The following is a 19,783-nucleotide window of genomic DNA, read 5'->3' on the forward strand; positions in this document are numbered from 1 at the left end:
TGGCCATAAGGCCCGGGGCCCGACGGCCCGGCCCAAGGCACGACAAATTGGCCCGGCCCAGGCACGGCACGGCCCGACTGGGGTCGTGCCCGTGCCGGCCCGGCCCAACAGCCGGGCCGTGCTTGGGCCGCTCCCTCGGCACGGTGGGCCGGCACGGCCCGGCACGAAAGAGGTCGGCACGGTGGGCCGGCACGGCCCGGCACGGTCCAACGGCAGGCACGGCCCGACCGAGGCCTGTTATGCCGGGTGGGTATAAATACCCCAAACCGCATCAAACCGACAAACCCTAACCCTAGCCACATCAGTCTGGAGTCTCGACCGATCCGCCGCTCGCCCGCTCCGCCTCCACCTCCAGGCTCCGACCCCTCAGCCCTCCACGCCTCCATCCCTCTTCGTCGGCGTCTCCGATGGATGCCTCGCCGGATCTAGCACCGAGGGTCAGCGGGCTCCCGCTGGAGGCTTGAGGGTCGTCTCTTCTCTATCCTTTTCTTTCATCTCTTTGGCTGATCTGTGACCGTGAGCTCTTCGTCTCCGCCTCTCCGGTCACCGGATCGACGGTCGCATTGTCGATTTCCTCTCCATTCTGTACTTTTTTTTGCAACCCTCATCGTTTCTCTTCGTCAGATACTCAGATCCACTCATCCACCCCCCAAATCTAGTCTCTCCTCTTGTCTTCTCGTAGATCTGTGGATCTCTATCATCAACGGCAACTCCGGTGCTCCGGATGCGCAGGTACAAGCTTTTTTTTTAGTTTATTTTCTCTATTCGATCAGATCCGTAACTACTCTCTGCTCTCGTCGTTGTTTCATTTGTTCTTGCAGGTCGCTGAGCGGCAGGCGGCAGCCACCGTTGAGGAACCGGAGTGCCTGCGATGGATGGTGATCCAACCTCATGCAACTACGAGGCGAGGGTGATGGGGACGCAGGGTGATGACGAAGATGACTTGGAGGAGGAACGCATCGAGGTGTTTGGCAACACTGCTTCACCTCTGAGAGATCTGTCGCAGCCGGAGCCACACGATGATGGTACCGGTGCCGATGGCAACGGTGCTCCGTCTGGCTCAAGTGCTAGCAACAAGAGGTCCAGGTCTGAGGTATGGGACGACTTTGAAGAACTCTTTGAAGAGCGCAATGGCGCTCAGGTTCGCGTTTCTGCTAAATGCAATTACTGTCATAAAACATTGTCTGCTCGTTCAACTGGTGGTACTGGACATTTGCTTAGGCATATTAAATCGTGCAAACCTAGAAATGTTGGTGCTTTGTCTCAGTCCATGCTTAGGTTTAATGCTGATGGTTCTGTTAGTCAATGGGAATATAAACCGGATGTGGCTAGAACTGAGTTGGTTAGGTTGATTGCTAGAGAGGATCTTCCACTTACTTTTGGTCAATCTGCTGCTTTTGAGGAGTATATTCAGAATGCTCACAACCCTAGATTTAGTGTTGTCTCTAGGCAAACTATCAGTAGGGACGTTTTTAAGGTCTTCGACAAGAGACGTGCTATGCTTATTGATACTTTGAAGTCTGTTAGCTCTGTTGCTTTGACATCTGATATATGGTCTGGTAATGCTAAGGAGGATTATTTGAGTGTTGTTGCCCATTTTGTTAATTCTAATTGTCAATTAGAGAAGAGGATTTTGGGACTGGTGCTAATTGATGTGTCACACAATGCTGAAAATATTTCTGAACGTGTGCTTTCTGTTGTTCAAGAATATGGTTTGACTAATAAGATCTTCTCTATTACCCTGGACAATGCCTCTGCTAATTCTAAAGCAATGGATAGTCTTAAACCTGCTCTGTCTGGTTATATTGGTGATTTATATTTGCATCAGCGTTGTGCATGTCATATCATCAATTTAATTGTTAAGGCTGGTCTAGAAATCTTCAAACCCATGCTTCAAGATTTTAGAACTGCTATTTCATTTATAAATGCATCTAATCAGCGCATTGCTTTATACAAAAACTTCTGCATTGCTAAAGGTATTCGTCCTCGTAAATTTGGTTTGGACATGGATGTTAGATGGAATGCAACTTATCTAATGCTTAAGCATCTCTTGCCACATAGGGTCATTTTTTCAGTGTTTATTGCATCTCACCATCCAATGGCTGATGGTCAGCCATTACTGACTGATTTACACTGGACAATTGCTGAAACTGTTCTTTTATTCCTTGAACAATTTTATGATTCAACTGTTATTTTGTCTGGTGTTTATTATCCAACATCTCCATTAATTATGCATCACATTCTTGAGATTGCTGGACATCTAAATACTTATGAGAATGATTGGAACCTTAGAAATGTTGTTGTTCCCATGAAAAATAAGTTCTTGTCATACTGGTCTGAGATTCCATTTCTGTATTCATTTGCTTTTATCTTGGATCCTAGGGCCAAGATCAGGGGTTTTAGCAATGTTCTCCAAATTATGGGACAACTTATTAGTGGTGATTACTCTGCATATTTAAATGAGGTTAGGGCTGCATTGTCTGACATGTATGCTAAGTATGAAAGTAAATTTGGTGCTGTGAGATTACAAAGGGCAACCCCAAGCTCTTCTTCTGGTAAGAAAAAGACAGCTTGGGGGAAAATTTTTGGTGCTGCTGCTTGTGGTTCCAGTCTTGGTGCTGGACTTGGTGCTGGTAATGCTGGTGCTAGTGCCAGTCCAGGTTCTGGACTTGGTGATGCTGGTGCCAGTGCAGGATCTGGACTTGGTGCTGGTGCATTTTCTAGGAGAACTTCTGCTACCGCTTTGATTCAGGCTGTTTCTTCTACTGCTAACATGAATGCATCTGAGTTGTTTGCCTATCTTGACAGTGACACTGTCAACCAATACGATGATGACTTCAATATCCTTAACTGGTGGCATGAGCACAACCACACCTATCCTATTCTTTCCATATTAGCTAGGGATGTTTTGACTGTTCCTGTTTCTACTATATCATCGGAATCTGCTTTTAGCTTAACTGGCAGGATCATCGAGGAGCGACGACGGCGTCTAGCTCCTGACATGGTGCAAGCTTTGGCACTAATCAAAGATTGGGAGCAAGCAGATGCAAAGATGCAACATACCATGGAGAATTTAGAGCTTATAAACTCTTTTGACAATTTGTTTCTTGATGAAGTAACCACTGCCACTGGGACTGGATGATTGTATTGGACTTGGACTTTATTATGAACATTTGATTAATGCTGTGGGCTGCACTCTTTTTTCCTTTCTAGGGTTTTCTCACGAGGTGTGAGTTTTTACCTAGAAAGGTTTTTAACGAGGCAGCCATTGCACTACACAGCTACTTTATTCATTGAAATACTTGTGTCAAGTTTTTGGGTGAAAGTTTATGATTTTGGGTAATTTTTGACTTAGTGAAACTTTTGAATCTTAGAACTGTGATTTCTGTGAATTGTCCATGTCATCTGTGATCTAAGTCAAGTTTTTTGGGTGAAAGTTTGGGTGAAAATTTGTGATTTTGGGTAATTTGACTTGGTGAAATTTTTGAATCTACAACTGTGAGTCTGTGATTTTTGAAACTCTTCTGTGAATTGTCCATGTCATCTGTGATCTAAGTCAAGTTTTTTGGGTGAAAGTTTGGGTGAAAATTTGTGATTTTGGGTAATTTGACTTGGTGAAATTTTTGAATCTACAACTGTGAGTCTGTGATTTTTGAAACTCTTCTGTGAATTGTCCATGTCATCTGTGATCTAAGTCAAGTTTTTTGGGTGAAAGTTTGGGTGAAAATTTGTGATTTTGGGTAATTTGACTTGGTGAAATTTTTGAATCTACAACTGTGAGTCTGTGATTTTTGAAACTCTTCTGTGAATTGTCCATGTGATATGTGATCTTAGTCAAGTGATCTATGAATTTTTGTCAATGTGATCTGTGAATCTTTGATCTGTGATCTGTGAATTTTTGTAAAGGTGATATGTGAATCTAGAACTGTGAATTCAACTAAGGCATGTTCAAATTTGAATTTGTCAACTAAGTTGTGTAAGTTGTGTTATTTGAATTTGTTAACCAAGGCATGTTCAAATTTATATTTGTCAACTAAGTTGTGTAATTTAAATTTGTTAACTAAGGCATGTTCAAATTTGAATTTGTCAAGTAAGTTGTGAAATTTGAATTTGTTAACTAAGGCATGTTTAAATTTAAATTTTGCATGTTCAATCCATTGATCCATTGAATTTGTCAATCCACTGAATTACTGGTCCACTGATCCACTGGTCCTAAGCCGTGCCTGGGCTAGCCCAGGCCCAATGGGCTGATCGTGCCTTCGTGTCGGCCCGGCACGGCACGGCCCAGTAGCAATCGGGCCGTGCCTGGGCCTGACGTGCGGCCCATGGGCAGGCACGGCACGGCACGAAATTCCAATCGGGCCGTGCCGGCCCGATCGCTCTCGGGCCGTGCCTATCCGTGCCTGGGCCGGGCCGTGCCGGGCGGGCCTTATGGCCATCTATACGTAAGTGCACTACAGCTACAATGTAAATTTTAGTATACGCGGGTGCAATTTTTGTTTTACATGTACGGAATTTTTTTACTCATCGTTTATGAAATGAAACTATATTCGAGCTCAGTCTAATTTATTAATTTGCTTGGATGGATACCAAGCTCTCACTGTACTGAATGGCATAGTGCATCCAATCCCCATCACAGCGGTCCAGCTTGCGCCTTGACCTGTCGAAGTAGGTCATCTCCTCGAGCATGTCCACCACTCGTTCCACAACTCTGCGTTCGACGTCGTACCGGTAAATCATGGCGTAATCCACGTAGAAAAATATGCCTCCTTGGTAATCGTAGGTAAACTGGAAGAAGGTGTCAAAGGAGTGCGGTAGCACGACGGTGCATTGCAGCGACCACCGTGGCCTGCTGCCCCCTCCGTCGGCGGCGGAAGCTGTCCAGAGCTCAACTCTATCGTCGGCGGGAGCATGCACATAGCACAGCTTGCCACCCAGCTCCGTCAGGTCCCCACAAGCGACGTCAGACATCTTCTGCCGCTCCATGAACGGTGGGCACGGGAAACTGGCGAACTCCTCGCTGCACACGTCGAAGCGTACAATCCCTGGGGTGGTGCAGCTGCCGGTGGACGGCGACGGTAGGGCGGCGATCCAGTAGATGCCGCCGAGGATGCACGGCGACGTTTTGGTCTTGATGAGGTAGGGTGGGTCGGCGACCGGCCTCCACGCCGGCGAGCCGAGGGACAAAACCTCGCATCCGACGCTGTAGTCCGTGTAGGTCTTGTCGCAGTGGCGGATGAAGCAGTGGACCACCTTCGTCTTGCCCGTAGATTGGTCGGCGTAGAAGCTTACCGCTTGCACCCCGAAGTAGTCCAGCGCACAGTCCGGTAGCTCGGCAAGCTCCTTGGTCGCCGGGTTGCAAACTAACATCTGAGTGGAGTACTTCATCGTCGAGCGCAGCAACACGAGCCCGTTGCAGTGCAGATGCATGCCCCAGCCGATGGCGCCAACGTCGTCGTCCCAGTCGTCGTCGTCGTCCCAGTCCGCGGCGGCGTCCCCGTCGTCGACGGCGTCGTCCAAGTTGTCGGCGGCGGCCCCGTCATCCGCGGCATCGGCCCCGTCGTCGACGGCGTCCCAGTCGGCGGCAGCGTACCCGTCTGCGGCGGCGGCGACGGTCGACTTCGAGTTCGAGGACCATGTTATCCTATGCGCGAAGTCCGCGGCGACGCCATGGCCCGGATAGCTAAAGAAGTCGATCGTTCCCCTCCATTGCTCTGGCACACACCAGTCTGCCAGGACGAGCATGGACGGTGGGTGATGGCGCGCCGCCGTGGTGGAGTGGTGCAGCTGGAGGCGAACGAAGTGCGGCTCGGCGACCATGGAGCGCCACGACTTGCACACGGACCTGAACCGCAGGATGGACTTGACGGGGAGACGGAGGAGGATTTGCTCGATGACGTCTTCCGGGATGCCAGCCGCCGCGGCGCCGGTGGGTTCGACGCACCGCCGCCGCTTGGCCACGGGCAGATCACCACCATGTCCCGGCTGATTCATCATATCACGTTTTCCCGCGCTCGCACAAGCCATCGATAGCAAGCGAATTCCCTGTAACTAAAACAAGAAAGACTTTTATAGGAAGAGGATGCTTGCATTGTCCGAATCGTTTTTACTTTTTGTTTTTTGATTCGGAATCTGCATCAGTTCTGCAATCAAATCGGATTCTCGCCTGGCTCTCGGAGTCGGAGCCGTACGTCCGTTAATCTTGCGTGTCGAGTATAAATTGCGCCCAAATGAAGGCTTCGCTGAGAGAGGCCCAAGCCAGCATTGGCACTTCGGCATCAGATCACTTGGGCATAATGGCCCATAGGCCATAGCTAGGGGTGAAAACGGTACGGAAATCATCTTTATCGTTTTCGTTTTGGAATCGGAAACTCCGGATACGAAAACGGAATCGAATATTATCAAAACCGAAAACGGAGCGAAAACGAACCGGCGTGAATACAGTAACGAAAATTTATCGGAATAAAAAAACCCTCAAACTGATAAATCCGATTCTCAAGTCTCAACGGTCAACAATTCATCATAAACACAATCATATAAGTCCAATTGTTAAGTATCAATACTACATCACAAAACACAATCTATGGAATAAATTAGTAATGCTGTTGATAAATCCCAATGTAGAAAAAAATATTCTTATATAATTTTAGATTTGCATAACAATTTTTTTTAAAAAAATAACCGCTAAACACCATGGTATTCACTATTCAGTGCTTAAAAAAGTAATCCAGGGTATTTTGTGATTTCTGGAAATTCTGAGAAAAATTCTAAAAATTCCTAGAAAATTTCCGGAAAGTTTCCGACCGATTCCGAGTTCCGACGAAAACTGCCCTTATCATTTTCGATTCCGTTTCCGAGGAAATATTTCTGAATCCGTTTCCGTTTCCGAAAAATTTCGAAAAAATTCCGACCGACAGATTCCGTTTTCGAAAATAGGTTCGGAATGTTTCCGTACTGTTTTCACCCCTAGCCATAGCTAATTAACAACCCGGAAACCAAAATGTTTTTGATAGTTTCCCTTTCTGAACCTGAATCAACCAAAAAAAATGAAGACATCCAGTTCTCTGTCATTCGATCTGAATCAGCGAATAACTCTGAAGAGATTAATGAAGAAGTGATTGTCAGAGGTTCTGCTCCTGTAGTTCTGCCTTCCTCTAGGCGGCATGAACATTGGGGTACCTCAACCAGAGAGCAGCTGAATTTCGCAAAGGAACAAAAAAAAAAGACAAGTTAATTACAGATACTACAACTCACAAGCCATTCAATATTCAGAGATCAGTTGAAAAAAAATCTGGGGTCACCGTTTTGAGAAAGAAGAGAATGAACAGCAAAATAAAAGGGGTGACTCATCTAGAAACCAGGACAATGAGCATAAACTGGTGTCATGATTTAACGGTAAGTCAGCAACAGTGTTGTCTATTGTATAAATGTATGATACAACTGTACAACAGAACCTTTTTTTACAGTGAATATACACAATGCATGTAAGGTTCTCTGAAAGTCTAAAACCCATTTTCTTGGACATGAAAGAGCTGACTGAGATGATCATGGTTTTAATCCATCAACACTACTAACAAGACAAAATAACAAAAGGAGCATGAATATGTATGCAACTAGCAAGTCATTGTTCTGAATCACTGAACTAGCTTCAGGATTGTCTAATCTATCTATTATCTTATTAAAGTAATAAAAAAAGAAGCCATCACGTTTGGTCTCTCACGGTCTAGAAATTCTCACATTAATCGGAGAAAAATAAAAAGTAGAATCCATATAATAATACAATTTAAAAATAGCTGAAATTCGGAATTAGAAATAAGGAATATTGAAAGAGTAGACTAGAGATTGGCATGTAGAGTCCTATTATATTTTTTTGTTGTTTCGCTGATTCCTGATTGTAACTGCACCAAGTGTTATGTTAGTCGAACTGTTATCAATACTACCGAGACGGTCGATTTACATTGGTTTTAAAAGTTTGCCCGATTTTATTATTAAGGGATGCAAATCAAAACACGTTCTATAGTTGAGGGGTGCAAAATAGACATTCTTACTCATTTACATTGGTTTTAAAAGTTAGGGGCGCTTGGCTATTGGTGCTTCAGTCGGCGAGCGGCGGAGGTGGCGCAGGGGGCTCTTGATCGTGGAGTTAGATATGGGCAAGTATGGCCCGCGTGGGGGTGTGTGTGGCTATATAAGCTTGTGTTCTGGCCCATCTCGTAGCAGCCCAAACGTGTTCAACCGACGCAGCAAGTTTCAGGATACTCGACACGCAAGATTAACGGACGTACGGCTCCGACTCCGAGAGCCAGGCGAGAATCCGATTTGATTGCAGAACTGATGTCAGATTCCGAATCAAAAAACAAAGAAGTAAAAAAAGATTCGGACAAGCATCTTTCCCCATAAAAGTCTTTCTTGTTTTAGTTACAGGGGATTCGCTTGCTATCGATATGGCTCGTGCGAGCGCGGGAAAACGTGATATGATGAATCAGCCGGGACATGGTGGTGATGTGCCCGTTGCCAAGCGGCGGCGGTGCGTCGAACCCGCCGGCGCCGCCGCGGCTGGCATCCCGGAAGACATTGTGGAGGAAATCCTCCTCCGCCTCCCTGTCAAGTCCATCCTGCGGTTCAGGTCCGTGTGCAAGTCGTGGCGCGCCGTGGTCGCCGACCCGCGCTTCGTGCGCCTCCAGCTGGACCACTCCACCACGGCGGCGCGCCATCGCCCACCGTCCATGCTCATCCTGGCAGACTGGTGTGTGCCAGAGCAACGGAGGGGAACGATCGACTTCTTTAGCTATCCGGGCCATGGCGTCGCCGCGGACTTCGCGCTTGGGATGACATGGTCCTCGCCCGTCGCCACCGCTGCCGAGGATGATGTCGCCGACTGGGACGCCGTCGACGACGGCGACGACGACGATAACTTGGACGACGCCGTCGACGACGGGGACGCCGCGGCTGACGGGGACGACGCCGTCGATGGGAACGCCGACGACAACGGGGACATCAACGATGGTGCCATCGGGTTGGGCGGGGCTCTGCACTACAACGGGCTCGTGTTGCTGAGCTCGATGGAGAACTCCTCTATAATGTTAGTTTGCAACCCGGCAACCAAGGAGATCGCCGAGCTGCCGGCCTGTACGCCGGACTACTTCAGGGTCCAAAGAGTATGCTTCTACGCCGACCAACCTACAGGCAAGACGAAGGTGGTTCACTACTTCATCCGCCACTGCAACGAGACCCTCACGGACTACAGTCGGATGCGAGGTTTTGTCCCTCGGCTCGCCGGCGTGGAGGCCGCTCGCCGACCCTCCCTACCTCGCCCTGAACAAAGCGTCACCGTGCATCCTCGGTGGCATCTACTGGATCGTGGCCCTACCGTCGCCGCCCACCGGCAGCTGCACCACCCCTGGAATGCTACGCTTCGACGTGTGCAGCGAGGAGTTTACCAGTTTCCTGAGCCCACCGTTCATGGGGCGGCAGGTTATACGTGACGTTAGTGGGGCCCTGACGGAGCTTGCCGGAAAGCTGTGCTACATGCACGCTCCCACCGACGGTAAAGTTGAGCTCTGGACAACTTCCGCCGCCGCCGACGACGACGAAGGCGGCGGCGGGCCGCGGTGGTCGCTGCATTGCACCGTCGTGCTACCGCACCCCTTTCAAACCATCTTCCCGTTTACCCACGATTACCAAGGAAGCGTATTTTTCAACGTGGATTGCGCCGTGATTTACCGGTACGATGTGGAACGCGGAGTTGTGGAACGCGTGGTGGACATGCTCGAGGAGATGACCTACTTCAACTGTTCAACGCACAAGTTGTACCGCCGTCCAGGGGACTGGAAGCTCCGTACCATTCAGTACAGTGAGAGCCTGGTATCCGTCCAAGCAAATTAATTAGATTGAGTTTGGCTATAGTTTCATTTCAGATTACACACATATATATTAACCCAATTTTATCCGATATTTTGTAAGACTAACAAATTTTTCGGTGCATTGCAACATGTAATGGAAATAAGGACAACCAACGATTGGGTTCAACTTTTGTAATTAATTACTCCTAGTCCTGTAAGAAAATATATTCTTCACTCAAAGCAAGTCGAATTTCAATCAATTTCAATCAGGGGGCGCCTACGGTGTCTACAACCACACCACCGATGCCGATAAAAAAGGTAGAGAAACTGAATACCAGAAATAGCGTGTCCTTCAACTCTTAAAATCGATGCAAAATTAACCCCAAGAAGGTTAGAATAGCGGTTTCGGCTTGATGTGACGTCTACCTGTCTAGTTTGACTGGTTCCTCGTTCCACGTGACATTAATTGATGTGGCACCTATAAAAAAACAGTGGGATCCACGTGTCAATTAGAGCAGGCACAATAGCAGGCTATAAGCCAGCTATAAACTTATTTTAAAGATATAAAGGAAGAGAGAGAAGAGCAGCGGGCTACAGATCTGTAGCTAGCTGTAGCACGGACTCCAAGATGTAATGTGTGTATGACAGGTGGAACCGGGCATTAATAGTATAGCAAGCAACTAATTAGCTATTACATTGGCTATAGATAATTTGGAGCTAGTAGTGGACTATACTACTAGCAACTATGTACTATTAAACTTGCTCTTAGTATCTGATTAGAAATAAAAATATGCAATAGGTCCCACCTTCCTTTTCTTTTATTTCCTTCTCTTTTCTTTCTTTTTTCTTCTTTCTCGCTGCTTCTTCTTGTTCTCGAGATGGGGTCGCCGGGGTAGATGCTAACGCATTGGAGCTCGCTCCCGCGATAGGCTAGCTAGCCTAGCACTACGGTGCATGGCGCTGTATGCTGTTTCTTCCATTAAAATGGTAGGGAGAGAAACATGGAGTAGTATTTTCACTTCACTTTTTAAGACCATTGATATTAACTAATTAAGCTTCTTGTTGATATTTCACGTTGAAAAATTGAGCTTTCAAGCCTGATCTGCTACCCGCCGAGAACCATAGAAGTTGATGCGCTGTAATTCTGCGGATCCCAATCCACCGTCGTCAGGTTGTACACCGCCGAGAGCGACGAACACCTCTTCCATGGAAGGCCACTCCCATGGATCCCGCGCCACCCACTGAACGGCCAGAGCATGGGACTAATCGTCGGTGACAAACGCCGTCGTGGCGCTATCTTCCCGGACAAGAGCTCGGACAGGATGACACCGAAGCTGACGACGTCGAGCTTGAGACTGATTAACTGGGCTAATATTTCGTATATCCAAATTATTCCATACAAAATTCAAAAGTCTACTGTTTAACTGGGCTAATATTTCCCCAGTCGGCCGTCTCTCTAATTAACCATTTTTAACCTTGAGGCAAAACCAGCATAATTCTAATTTTATTGGAATTTATTCTGGATCAAACCTCTATCTACACCTATCTCCAAAAATCTATACTTCCTCTCCATCCAAAAATATTCAATCATTTATTCTTTGTTCATACTCCTATTTTGATCAAGTCGCCAGTCTAATTGTCGTGGCTTGATTTCCTCCCCGGCACAAGAATCATAGTATCACAAATGTTTGAGTGATTGCTCTTGTGCTAAGAAACTTATTCCCAATTCCTTTCATCAGAAAATCCAATTTCCTTTAGTCTCAAATATTACATCAAGGATCCCTACCACATGTTAGGGAGGGGGGGGGGGGGCTAAAATCCTATTTATTCTCTTCCAGCTATTTTTACCACCTTCCCAAAATTCATCCAAAATTAGAGACCACGCCATTTGTATTTCCTTCTCTTGCCTAATTGAGAGTACTTCATTTTCAATTTTCAAATTCTTAAAGAAAATTGTTCGTGACGAGTTTTACATTTGGTTCTTATTGAATTCTATTAAAATTGGAGCATTTTGCATCCTTTTCAAATTTATATTTCAAAACGCAGTTGTGAGCTTGGGGTCTGTCCGCAGCCCAACATGACTGTAACCTTACTCTATGATAAATAGACTACTGTTGTTGTGATATTCTGTCTTCCTGTGATACCAGCACTGTTTCCTGGGACTGGTATCAGTTAACAGGTTAATTTGGAGCGTCTCGGGCTAGTTTCGCCCGGGACTAGTTCGGGGCGTGACAAAAGATGGTATCAGAGCACGGGCTTGGCCTTAGGGCGAAACCCAACGTTAGGATGACCCTAAGGATACTAAGTTATAAAATCTACTTGCGAAAAGCTAAGGCTTCTTTTGCTTTCCTTCTTTCAGTAATTTATTGTTAAAATAGTTATTGATATGTTTCTCTCTCTTTCAAAATTGTAGGTGGCAGTGAACGCCAGTTACAGTATTCCCACGGCTTTGGTGAGGGTCACCATGTCGATCAGCTCCGTGACCTTGCCCGTTTCCTTGGCTTCTCGTGTCCCGAGTACGCGGGGTACTCTGTGGACCGTGTTCCTCCTTGCTGTAAGCTGTTTGTGTACCTTTACCCTCGTGGAGGTACATAGGGGGCTGGCCTTCACCCACACCACTTCAATGTGGCCAGGCCCACTCTCCAGATCACGTACTAGGACCACTCTTAGACTGCGCTCTGTGTTTGGCCCATGACTACAGCCACCGCCTCTCAGGGTCCGCCTTCCGGATGGTCCCTTCCTTCCCTTTGGCCACACAGACACTAAGTACCCTTGTCCCTACTACGAGTCGCACCCCGTGCTGACCCGCATGATTGAGCTTTCTGAGGCTCAAGCCACTCAGCACGACCTGCTCCTTGAGGCCTACCGCTCCCTGGCTCGCCGCTACGCCGCTTTGGAGGCTCGCCTTGTTGAGGAGGGTGTCTCCTCCGTGGACACTATCTCTTGGGATTCCGATCGTCTCTGCCATGCCAGCCACCTGTCCTTCCACAGTTCCCGTGGTTCTACTCGCACTCCCAGCGGCCCGCGCTCCCCCAGCTTGCGTGTGCCATACTCGCCAGTGTAGTCTCCCTACCCACACCCAGTCAGTCCCTTTTACACCGCTGGCCACACCCCAGTTGCTTCCTCTCGCCGTGGTCCTCGCTTTATCCGCACCGCGTGGAAGTGCGTTGTTGGTCCAAAGAAGCCCGCTCGAACACACAAAATGGCGTCGCAGGGCCTTTTGATGCCCACCTCAATCGCCAGCAATGCACTTATATTGCGCACTGACCTCCCGTAGAATAAGAACAGCCTCCAGTCGGTTGGGCAGATAATCCCATAAGGATTTGCTATCAATACTATAGAGACGGTTGATTTACATTGGTTTTAAAAGTTTACCCGATTTTGTTATTGAGGGATGCAAATCAAAACACGTTCCATCGTTGAGGGGTGCAAAATAGACGTTCTTACTCATTTACATTGGTTTTAAAAGTTAGGGGCGCTTGGCTATTGGTGCTCCAGTCGGCGAGCGGCGGAGGCGGCGCAGGGGGCTCTTGATTTCTAGGCTCACCGACGAGGGGAGAGCGGAGGGAGGAGAGGAGCTCGTCGCGATGGTTACGGCTCGGGGCTCTCGGTGCCAAGGCGGCCGCAATTTGATGGATTTGTCCCCTTCGTTGACAGGTGGGCCTCAGGGCCCACATGGCCGATGACGTCATGCTCGCCTCGCCGGAAGCAACGAGAGCTAGCTGCTGCCGGCCACACCCGGACCATGGCGCGCGCCCAGCCACGGCGACCAGGCCAGCGTCGTGTTCGACGACTACGTCAGCAGAGGGATGCCAAATGCCATGCTCGATTGTGTTGCGTGCTTCCCTGTGACATCAAAAGCAACAAGGTCAGCAAGCGAAAGACTCCCGAGCATTTCAACGAACACCTCATGCGCGAGTAGAACGGAGCGGCAGAAGCGGCGAACTCGTCCTGTCGCGGCGACGGTGAACGGCAGTAGTAGAGGCCCCAACAGCGGCAGCGGCCACAGATCGACGCCCACATGCGTTCTGCGACGTGCCGACCTCGCAAGGCTGCGGCGCCGCTCGGGGTTCGGTGTGTCCAATTCGGAACCCGGAACCCACCGTGACGGCGAACCACCCGACGGTGAACGACGGAAGTGTTACTGCATCAATACAGAGCACTACCCGTAACTCTAGTATCATTGGGCCTAGAAGATCCAAACGAGAAGTCCACACCAACCCAAAGTATATGGGCTGTGATTGGGTTACTGGTTGAGGAAGTCTATAAATACTAGAAGGATCTTCTAGAGGCGTGCGTTGGAATTGAATCAAAACTTCTATCTGAAGAAATCATTCCTCCTCCTAACTCTGCTTCCTTTTTCCTCTGCTCTGAAATGCTCTGTTCTGTTCTGTTCTTCCTTCTCATCCCCAATTTCATCTGTGATTCGATCTAGGGTTCGTAACATCTTGGTATCAGAGCACGATCCTGGAGCGGCCGACATTCAAGACGCGTTTGCAAGGTCAAGTGGACGCCATGGAGAAGCAGCATGAAGGCTTCGGGAAGATGCTGTCCAGTATTCAGGAGGCGATCGGCGCCATGTCGGTGAAGCAAGGCGAGGTGCAGGAGACGATGAACAAAATGGAGAAATCCATTTCAAGTTGGCGACCTCAGGTTGATGCTGCGGTGCAGAGCTTGCAGCGCGACATGGAGTTGCTGAGAAATCAAGTCGGTGCGGTGGAGCGACATCAAGCGGAAGCTGACAAATCGTCGAACACCTCGCAGGCGTTGGAGGAGCGGGAGGAAATTGCTCGTCGCACATCTCAGTTGCCGACGTCGCCAACCACGTCTCTGCCAGTATCGCAGGCGTTGGAGGAGCGGGAGGAAATTGCTCGTCGCGCACCTCTGTTGCCGACGCCGCCAACCGCGTCTATGCCAGCCTCGACTGGCGAAATTGGTCTGGATGGCCACCGCATTTCAACTCAGTTCCGGGGGAGGGCATCGGGGGTAGTCACTACTCTCGTCCCACCTCCGGGCAAGGGTACGCACTCTCTACCATTTTCTCCTCGTGTTCATCCAAATTTTTCGGAGTTTGTTGGTCGCGAGGAGAGTGGGGGATCAGTGGGGCGTGGGTACAATCACAGATTGCCGAAATTGGATTTTCCCCAATTTGATGGCAGTGATCCTCAGAATTGGCGTTTAAGATGTGAACATTATTTTGGGGTTTATGGCACTCATCCAGATTTATGGGTTAGAGTAGCTACCATTTATTTCATTGGTCGAGCTGCATCTTGGTTACGTTCTTCGCGAGCTCATTTGCTTTGTGGGAATTGGGGAGTTTTTTGTGATACGGTGGATAGGAAGTTTGATAGGAATAGACACCTTCAGCTTGTTCGTCAGATTGATCAACTCAAGCAGTCAGGGTCGGTGAATGAGTATTATGAGCGTTTTGATGATTTGTGGAGTCAGTTGTTAGTTTATGATCCAACCTTGAGCACTGTGAGTTGTGTCCATAGATTCACGGAGGGATTACGCAGTGATATTAAAAATGCAGTGTTAATGCATTTTCCCCAAGATTTGGAGACTGCTTTGGCTCTTGCTATCTTACAGGAGGAATTGGGAGAGGCTGGTGGATCTTTGGTGTCCAAGGATGGGAAGAAATTGGGTGATCACGCTGCTCGAATTAAAAGTGCTTACCCTTTACCTTTACCACCACCCAAATTTGTGCATGCTGGCAAGGGAGATGATAAAAGAACAGCTGAAGTTCCTAAAGTGGCCAATTCTTCTGATAAATTGGTTGCTCTCAAGGCCTATCGACGAGCTCAAGGTCTTTGCTATGTTTGTGCTGAAAAATGGTCTCCTACTCACAAGTGTTCAGGATCAGTACAGTTACATGCTGTTCAAGAACTCTTCAGTGTTTTGGCAGCTGATGTTTCTGAGGGTGAACAGGATGCTGATTCTATCTCTAGTTTGATGGCTATTTCTTTACAGGCCATTCAAGGCACGGTTTCTGCACATACTTTGCGATTACAAGGGTCCATTCAAGGCTTTGATGTGTTAATTTTGGTGGATTCAGGCAGCTCTTGCAGTTTTCTCAGTTCAGTGGTTTTACCTCATCTCACTGGTGTGAAATCTTTACTTACTCCAGTTCAAGTAAAGGTAGCCAATGGTGCTGTTCTTTCTTGTACCTCTGAGTTGCCGGCTGCAAAATGGGAGGTTCAAGGGCATCAGTTCTCTACTGATTTCAAACTGCTTCCTTTGGACAATTATGATATGATCTTGGGTATGGACTGGTTAGAGAAATATAGTCCAATGGATATCAATTGGCAGGCCAAAACAATTCAGTTTGGTCTTCTTGATAAGTCAGTGGAACTTAAAGGAGTGGTACCGGAATTGGATAAATGTGATCTGGTCTCTATTCATCAGTTACAGCTGTTGCACAATCAAGGAGCTGTGGAGTCCTTGGTTCAGCTCACTGCCAGTGACGGCTCTAGTTCTTCTCAAAATGTTCCAAGTTCAATTCAGTCCATTTTGGATGAATTTGCTGACATTTTTAATGAACCAGACGGGTTGCCACCTTCTCGATCTTATGATCACACTATTCCTAGCTGGTTGAGGTCGCGAAGGTTGACGCTGTTCCACGACCACCCGGTCCTGGGGGCCGGGAGGTACCGCCCGTTCGCGGCGCTGTGGAGCATGAGGATGTCGCCGCCGTCGAGGTGGAGTATGTGCACCGTCCACGCCGCGCGGTCCTGGTGCAGGTAGACGCCGCTCCCGTCCTCGCCGGCGCGGAGGTCCGCAGCCACACGTGGTGCCCGTCGTGGAACTTCTCCATTGCCTCCGGCGAGCGGCGGAGGCGGCGCGGGTCTCTTGCTTTCTTGGCGCTCCCGTCGGCGAGAAGAAGAGACGGCGCGGCGAGGGGAGAGCGGAGGGAGGGGAGCAGTTCGCTGCGCTCTTGGTTTCTTGCGCCGCGGCGGAGGCGGCGTTGGCCAATGGCCTCGGCAGCCAACCTGCGGGCGTCGGTGCCGGAGGCCGTGGCAGCCAGTCGACGATGAAGAGGCGCCCGCCGCCAGCCGCCAGGCGTCCTCCAGAGCATCTAGGCCGCTATTGGCGTTCAGCTTCGGCGGCGCACGGACGCAGAATCCTTCCTCCTGCTCGGAGGAAGGCCATGGCGACGGGCGGTGGTGGTGGATGCTGGCGCTGGCGGTGGGCGCGAGCTCGACGCGCCTCCTCGGCGTCAAGCGGGGCCTTCATGCAACGACGGAGACCCATTGGTTGGTTGTTGGTGTTGCTGGCGCGGGACGTGTTCTGGCCCATCTCGTAGCAGCCCAAACGTGTTCAACCAACGCAGCAAGTTTCAGGATACTCGACAGGGCACGCAAGATTAACGGACGTACGGCTCCGACTCCGAGAGGCGAGATTCCGATTTGATTGCAGAACTGATGTCAGATTCCGAATCAAAAAACAAAAAGTAAAAACGATTCGGACAATGCAAGCATCCTCTTCCTATAAAAGTCTTTCTTGTTTTAGTTACAGGGAATTCGCTTAGTATCGATATGGCTTGTGCGAGCGCGGGAAAACGTGATATGATGAATCAGCCGGGACATGGTGGTGATCTGCCCGTGGCCAAGCGGCGGCGGTGCGTCGAACCCACCGGCGCCGCCGCAGCCTGCATCCCGGAAGACGTCATCGAGCAAATCCTCCTCCGTCTCCCCGTCAAGTCCATCCTGCGGTTCAGGTCCGTGTGCAAGTCGTGGCGCTCCATGGTCGCCGAGCCGCACTTCGTTCGCCTCCAGCTGCACCACTCCACCACGGCGGCGCGCCGCGTACTGTCAGGCTGGCGTATCCTACAGGAACGGATGGGATCGATATGCTTCTTTCGCTACCCGGGGCATGGCGCCCTCGCGGACCTCGCGTATGAGATGACATGCTCCTCGGCCGTCGCCACCGCCGACGAGGATGATACCGCCGACTGGGACGCCGTCGACGATGGGGATGCCGTGGATGACGGGGACGACGCCGCGGACTGGGACACCGACGATGACGGGGACGACGCTACGGACTGGGACACCGACGATGACGGGGACGACGCTACTACGGATTGGGACACCGACGATGACGGGGACGGCGCCGACCGGTACATCAACAATGGCGCCATCAGGTTTGGCCTCCCTCTGCACTGCAACGGGCTCGTGTTGCTGAGCACGATGGAGAACTCCTCTATGATGTTAGTTTGCAACCCGGCAACGAGGGAGTTCGCCGAGCTACCGGCCTGTACGCCGGACTACTTGAGGATCCAAAGAGTAGGCTTCTACGCCGACCAGCCTACAGGCAAGACGAAGGTGGTTCGCTACTTCATCCGCCACTGCAACGAAACCTACACGGACTACAGCGTCGGATGCGAGGTTTTGTCCCTCGGCTCGCCGGCGTGGAGGCCGCTCGCCGACCCTCCCTACCTCGTCCTGAACAAAACGTCACCGTGCATCCTCGGTGGCATCTACTGGATCGCCATCCTACCGTCGCCGCCCACCGGCAGCTGCACCACCCCCGGAAAAATGCTACGCTTCGACGTGTGCAGCGAGGAGTTTACCAGTTTCCCGAGCCCACCGTTCATGGAGCGGCAGGAGATATGTGACGTTAATGGGACCCTGACGGAGCTGGCCGGAAAGCTGTGCTATATGCACACTCCCGCCGACGGTAAAGTTGAGCTCTGGACAGCTTCCGCCGCCGACGAAGGGCCGCGATGGTCGCTGCATTGCACCGTCGTGCTATCGTACCCCTTTCAAACCATCTACCCATTTGACCACGATTACCAAGGAAGCATATTTTTCAACGTGGATTGTGCCTTGATTTACCGGTACGATGTGGAACGCGGAGTTGCGGAACGCGTGGTGGACATGATCGACGACATGACCTACATCAACCGTTCCAAGCTGTACCGTGGTCCAGGTTACTTGAAGTACCGTACCATTCAGTACAGTGAGAGCCTGGTATCCGTCCAAGCAAATTAATTTATTATGAGTTCAGCTATAGTGTCATTTCAGATTATATATATACACACACGTTCTGTGTTCACAAAGGTTGTGTTCCAAGAAATCGTACGTACGGAAAACGGAGCAATCTATTAGCGTATAATTAATTAAGTTTAAGATAATTTATTTTCAAAAATGGATTAATATGATTTTTAAAGCAACTTTCGTATAGAATTTTTTGCAAAACACGCACCATTTAACAGTTTGAAACGCGTGCGCGTGGAAAAAGAGATGGGAGAGTTGGGAACTTAAGAACACAGCTGAAAAAAAAACCCACCTTACTCTATTTCTATCTGTTCGTTGTTAACCTCTAAAAATAGGGTAGGATTGCCCTCTTGTGGTCCACCTGATTCTATTTCAACACATTTATATTGACCAAATTTTGTCCAATATTTTGTGAGACTAATTACAAATTGTCCGTGAGTTGCAACATGTGATAAAAATAACGACAACCAATGATTGGATTCAACATTTGTACTCCCTCCGTTTCGAAATGTTTGACACCGTTGACTTTTTAGCACATGTTTGACCGTTCGTCTTATTCAAAAACTTTTGTGAGATATATAAAATTATATGCCTACATAAAAATATATTTAACAATGAATCAAATGATAGGAAAAGAATTAATAATTACTTAAATTTTTTGAATAAGACGAACGGTCAAATATGTGATAAAAAGTCAACGGTGTCAAATATTTCGAAACGGATGGAGTATTTAATTCTAGCCCTTTAAGAAAAGATATTCTTCACTCAAAGCCAGTCGAATTTCATTCAGGAGCCGCCTACAATGTGTGCAACCAAGCCGCCGACGCCAAGAAAAAGGGAAACCGATAGAGAAGAGGAAGGAGAGACATGTGCGGTCCACCAATTTTTTTTTATTTAGAGTGAATTACTTTGACATGTGTGTTCCACGCTAACTCAGCCACCACG

At 49.0% G+C, this 19,783-nt stretch overlaps 4 protein-coding genes and 1 long non-coding RNA gene across 5 annotated transcripts; 4 read left to right on the forward strand and 1 right to left on the reverse strand.

The window, feature by feature from the left end:
* On the forward strand, window positions 1–4,157 carry LOC136356810 (uncharacterized). The gene is made up of 2 exons (XR_010741816.1): window positions 1–732; window positions 2,809–4,157. It is a non-coding gene; the product is annotated as an uncharacterized lncRNA (long non-coding RNA).
* A 412-nt stretch (window positions 4,158–4,569) lies between these two features.
* Window positions 4,570–6,027, reverse strand: LOC136356858 (F-box/LRR-repeat/kelch-repeat protein At1g09650-like). Its single transcript, XM_066311358.1, has one exon. The coding sequence runs from the start codon at window positions 6,025–6,027 to the stop codon at window positions 4,570–4,572; it is 1,458 nt and encodes a 485-aa protein (XP_066167455.1).
* Window positions 6,028–8,444: 2,417 nt separating this feature from the next.
* Window positions 8,445–12,906, forward strand: LOC136356837 (F-box protein At5g10340-like). Its single transcript, XM_066311315.1, has 4 exons — window positions 8,445–9,006; window positions 9,149–9,864; window positions 12,256–12,396; window positions 12,544–12,906. The coding sequence occupies exons 1-4, from the start codon at window positions 8,445–8,447 to the stop codon at window positions 12,904–12,906; spliced, it is 1,782 nt and encodes a 593-aa protein (XP_066167412.1).
* Window positions 12,907–14,218: 1,312 nt separating this feature from the next.
* Window positions 14,219–17,347, forward strand: LOC107281205 (uncharacterized). The gene has a single exon (XM_026026039.2). It carries the CDS (start codon window positions 14,358–14,360, stop codon window positions 16,584–16,586), a length of 2,229 nt encoding a protein of 742 aa, XP_025881824.1. The 5' UTR covers window positions 14,219–14,357; the 3' UTR covers window positions 16,587–17,347.
* Window positions 17,348–17,377: 30 nt separating this feature from the next.
* LOC136356873 (putative F-box protein At2g02030) lies at window positions 17,378–18,832 on the forward strand. The gene has a single exon (XM_066311397.1). It carries the CDS (start codon window positions 17,378–17,380, stop codon window positions 18,830–18,832), a length of 1,455 nt encoding a protein of 484 aa, XP_066167494.1.
* The last annotated feature ends 951 nt before the right edge of the window (window positions 18,833–19,783 follow it).

Source organism: Oryza sativa, chromosome 6, assembly GCF_034140825.1.
Source record: "Oryza sativa Japonica Group chromosome 6, ASM3414082v1".
Classification (NCBI taxonomy): domain Eukaryota; kingdom Viridiplantae; phylum Streptophyta; class Magnoliopsida; order Poales; family Poaceae; genus Oryza; species Oryza sativa.

Coding starts and splice junctions, on each gene's coding strand:
- LOC107281205 (XM_026026039.2), top strand. CDS start 14,358: ATGGAGAAGCAGCATGAAGGCTTCGGGAAGATGCTGTCCAGTATTCAG.
- LOC136356858 (XM_066311358.1), bottom strand. CDS start 6,027: ATGGCTTGTGCGAGCGCGGGAAAACGTGATATGATGAATCAGCCGGGA.
- LOC136356873 (XM_066311397.1), top strand. CDS start 17,378: ATGGCTTGTGCGAGCGCGGGAAAACGTGATATGATGAATCAGCCGGGA.
- LOC136356837 (XM_066311315.1), top strand. CDS start 8,445: ATGGCTCGTGCGAGCGCGGGAAAACGTGATATGATGAATCAGCCGGGA. Junction 9,007..9,148: donor CAACGGGGACATCAACGATG/GTGCCATCGGGT, acceptor GGACTACTTCAG/GGTCCAAAGAGTATGCTTCT. Junction 9,865..12,255: donor TTCAGTACAGTGAGAGCCTG/GTATCCGTCCAA, acceptor TCAAAATTGTAG/GTGGCAGTGAACGCCAGTTA.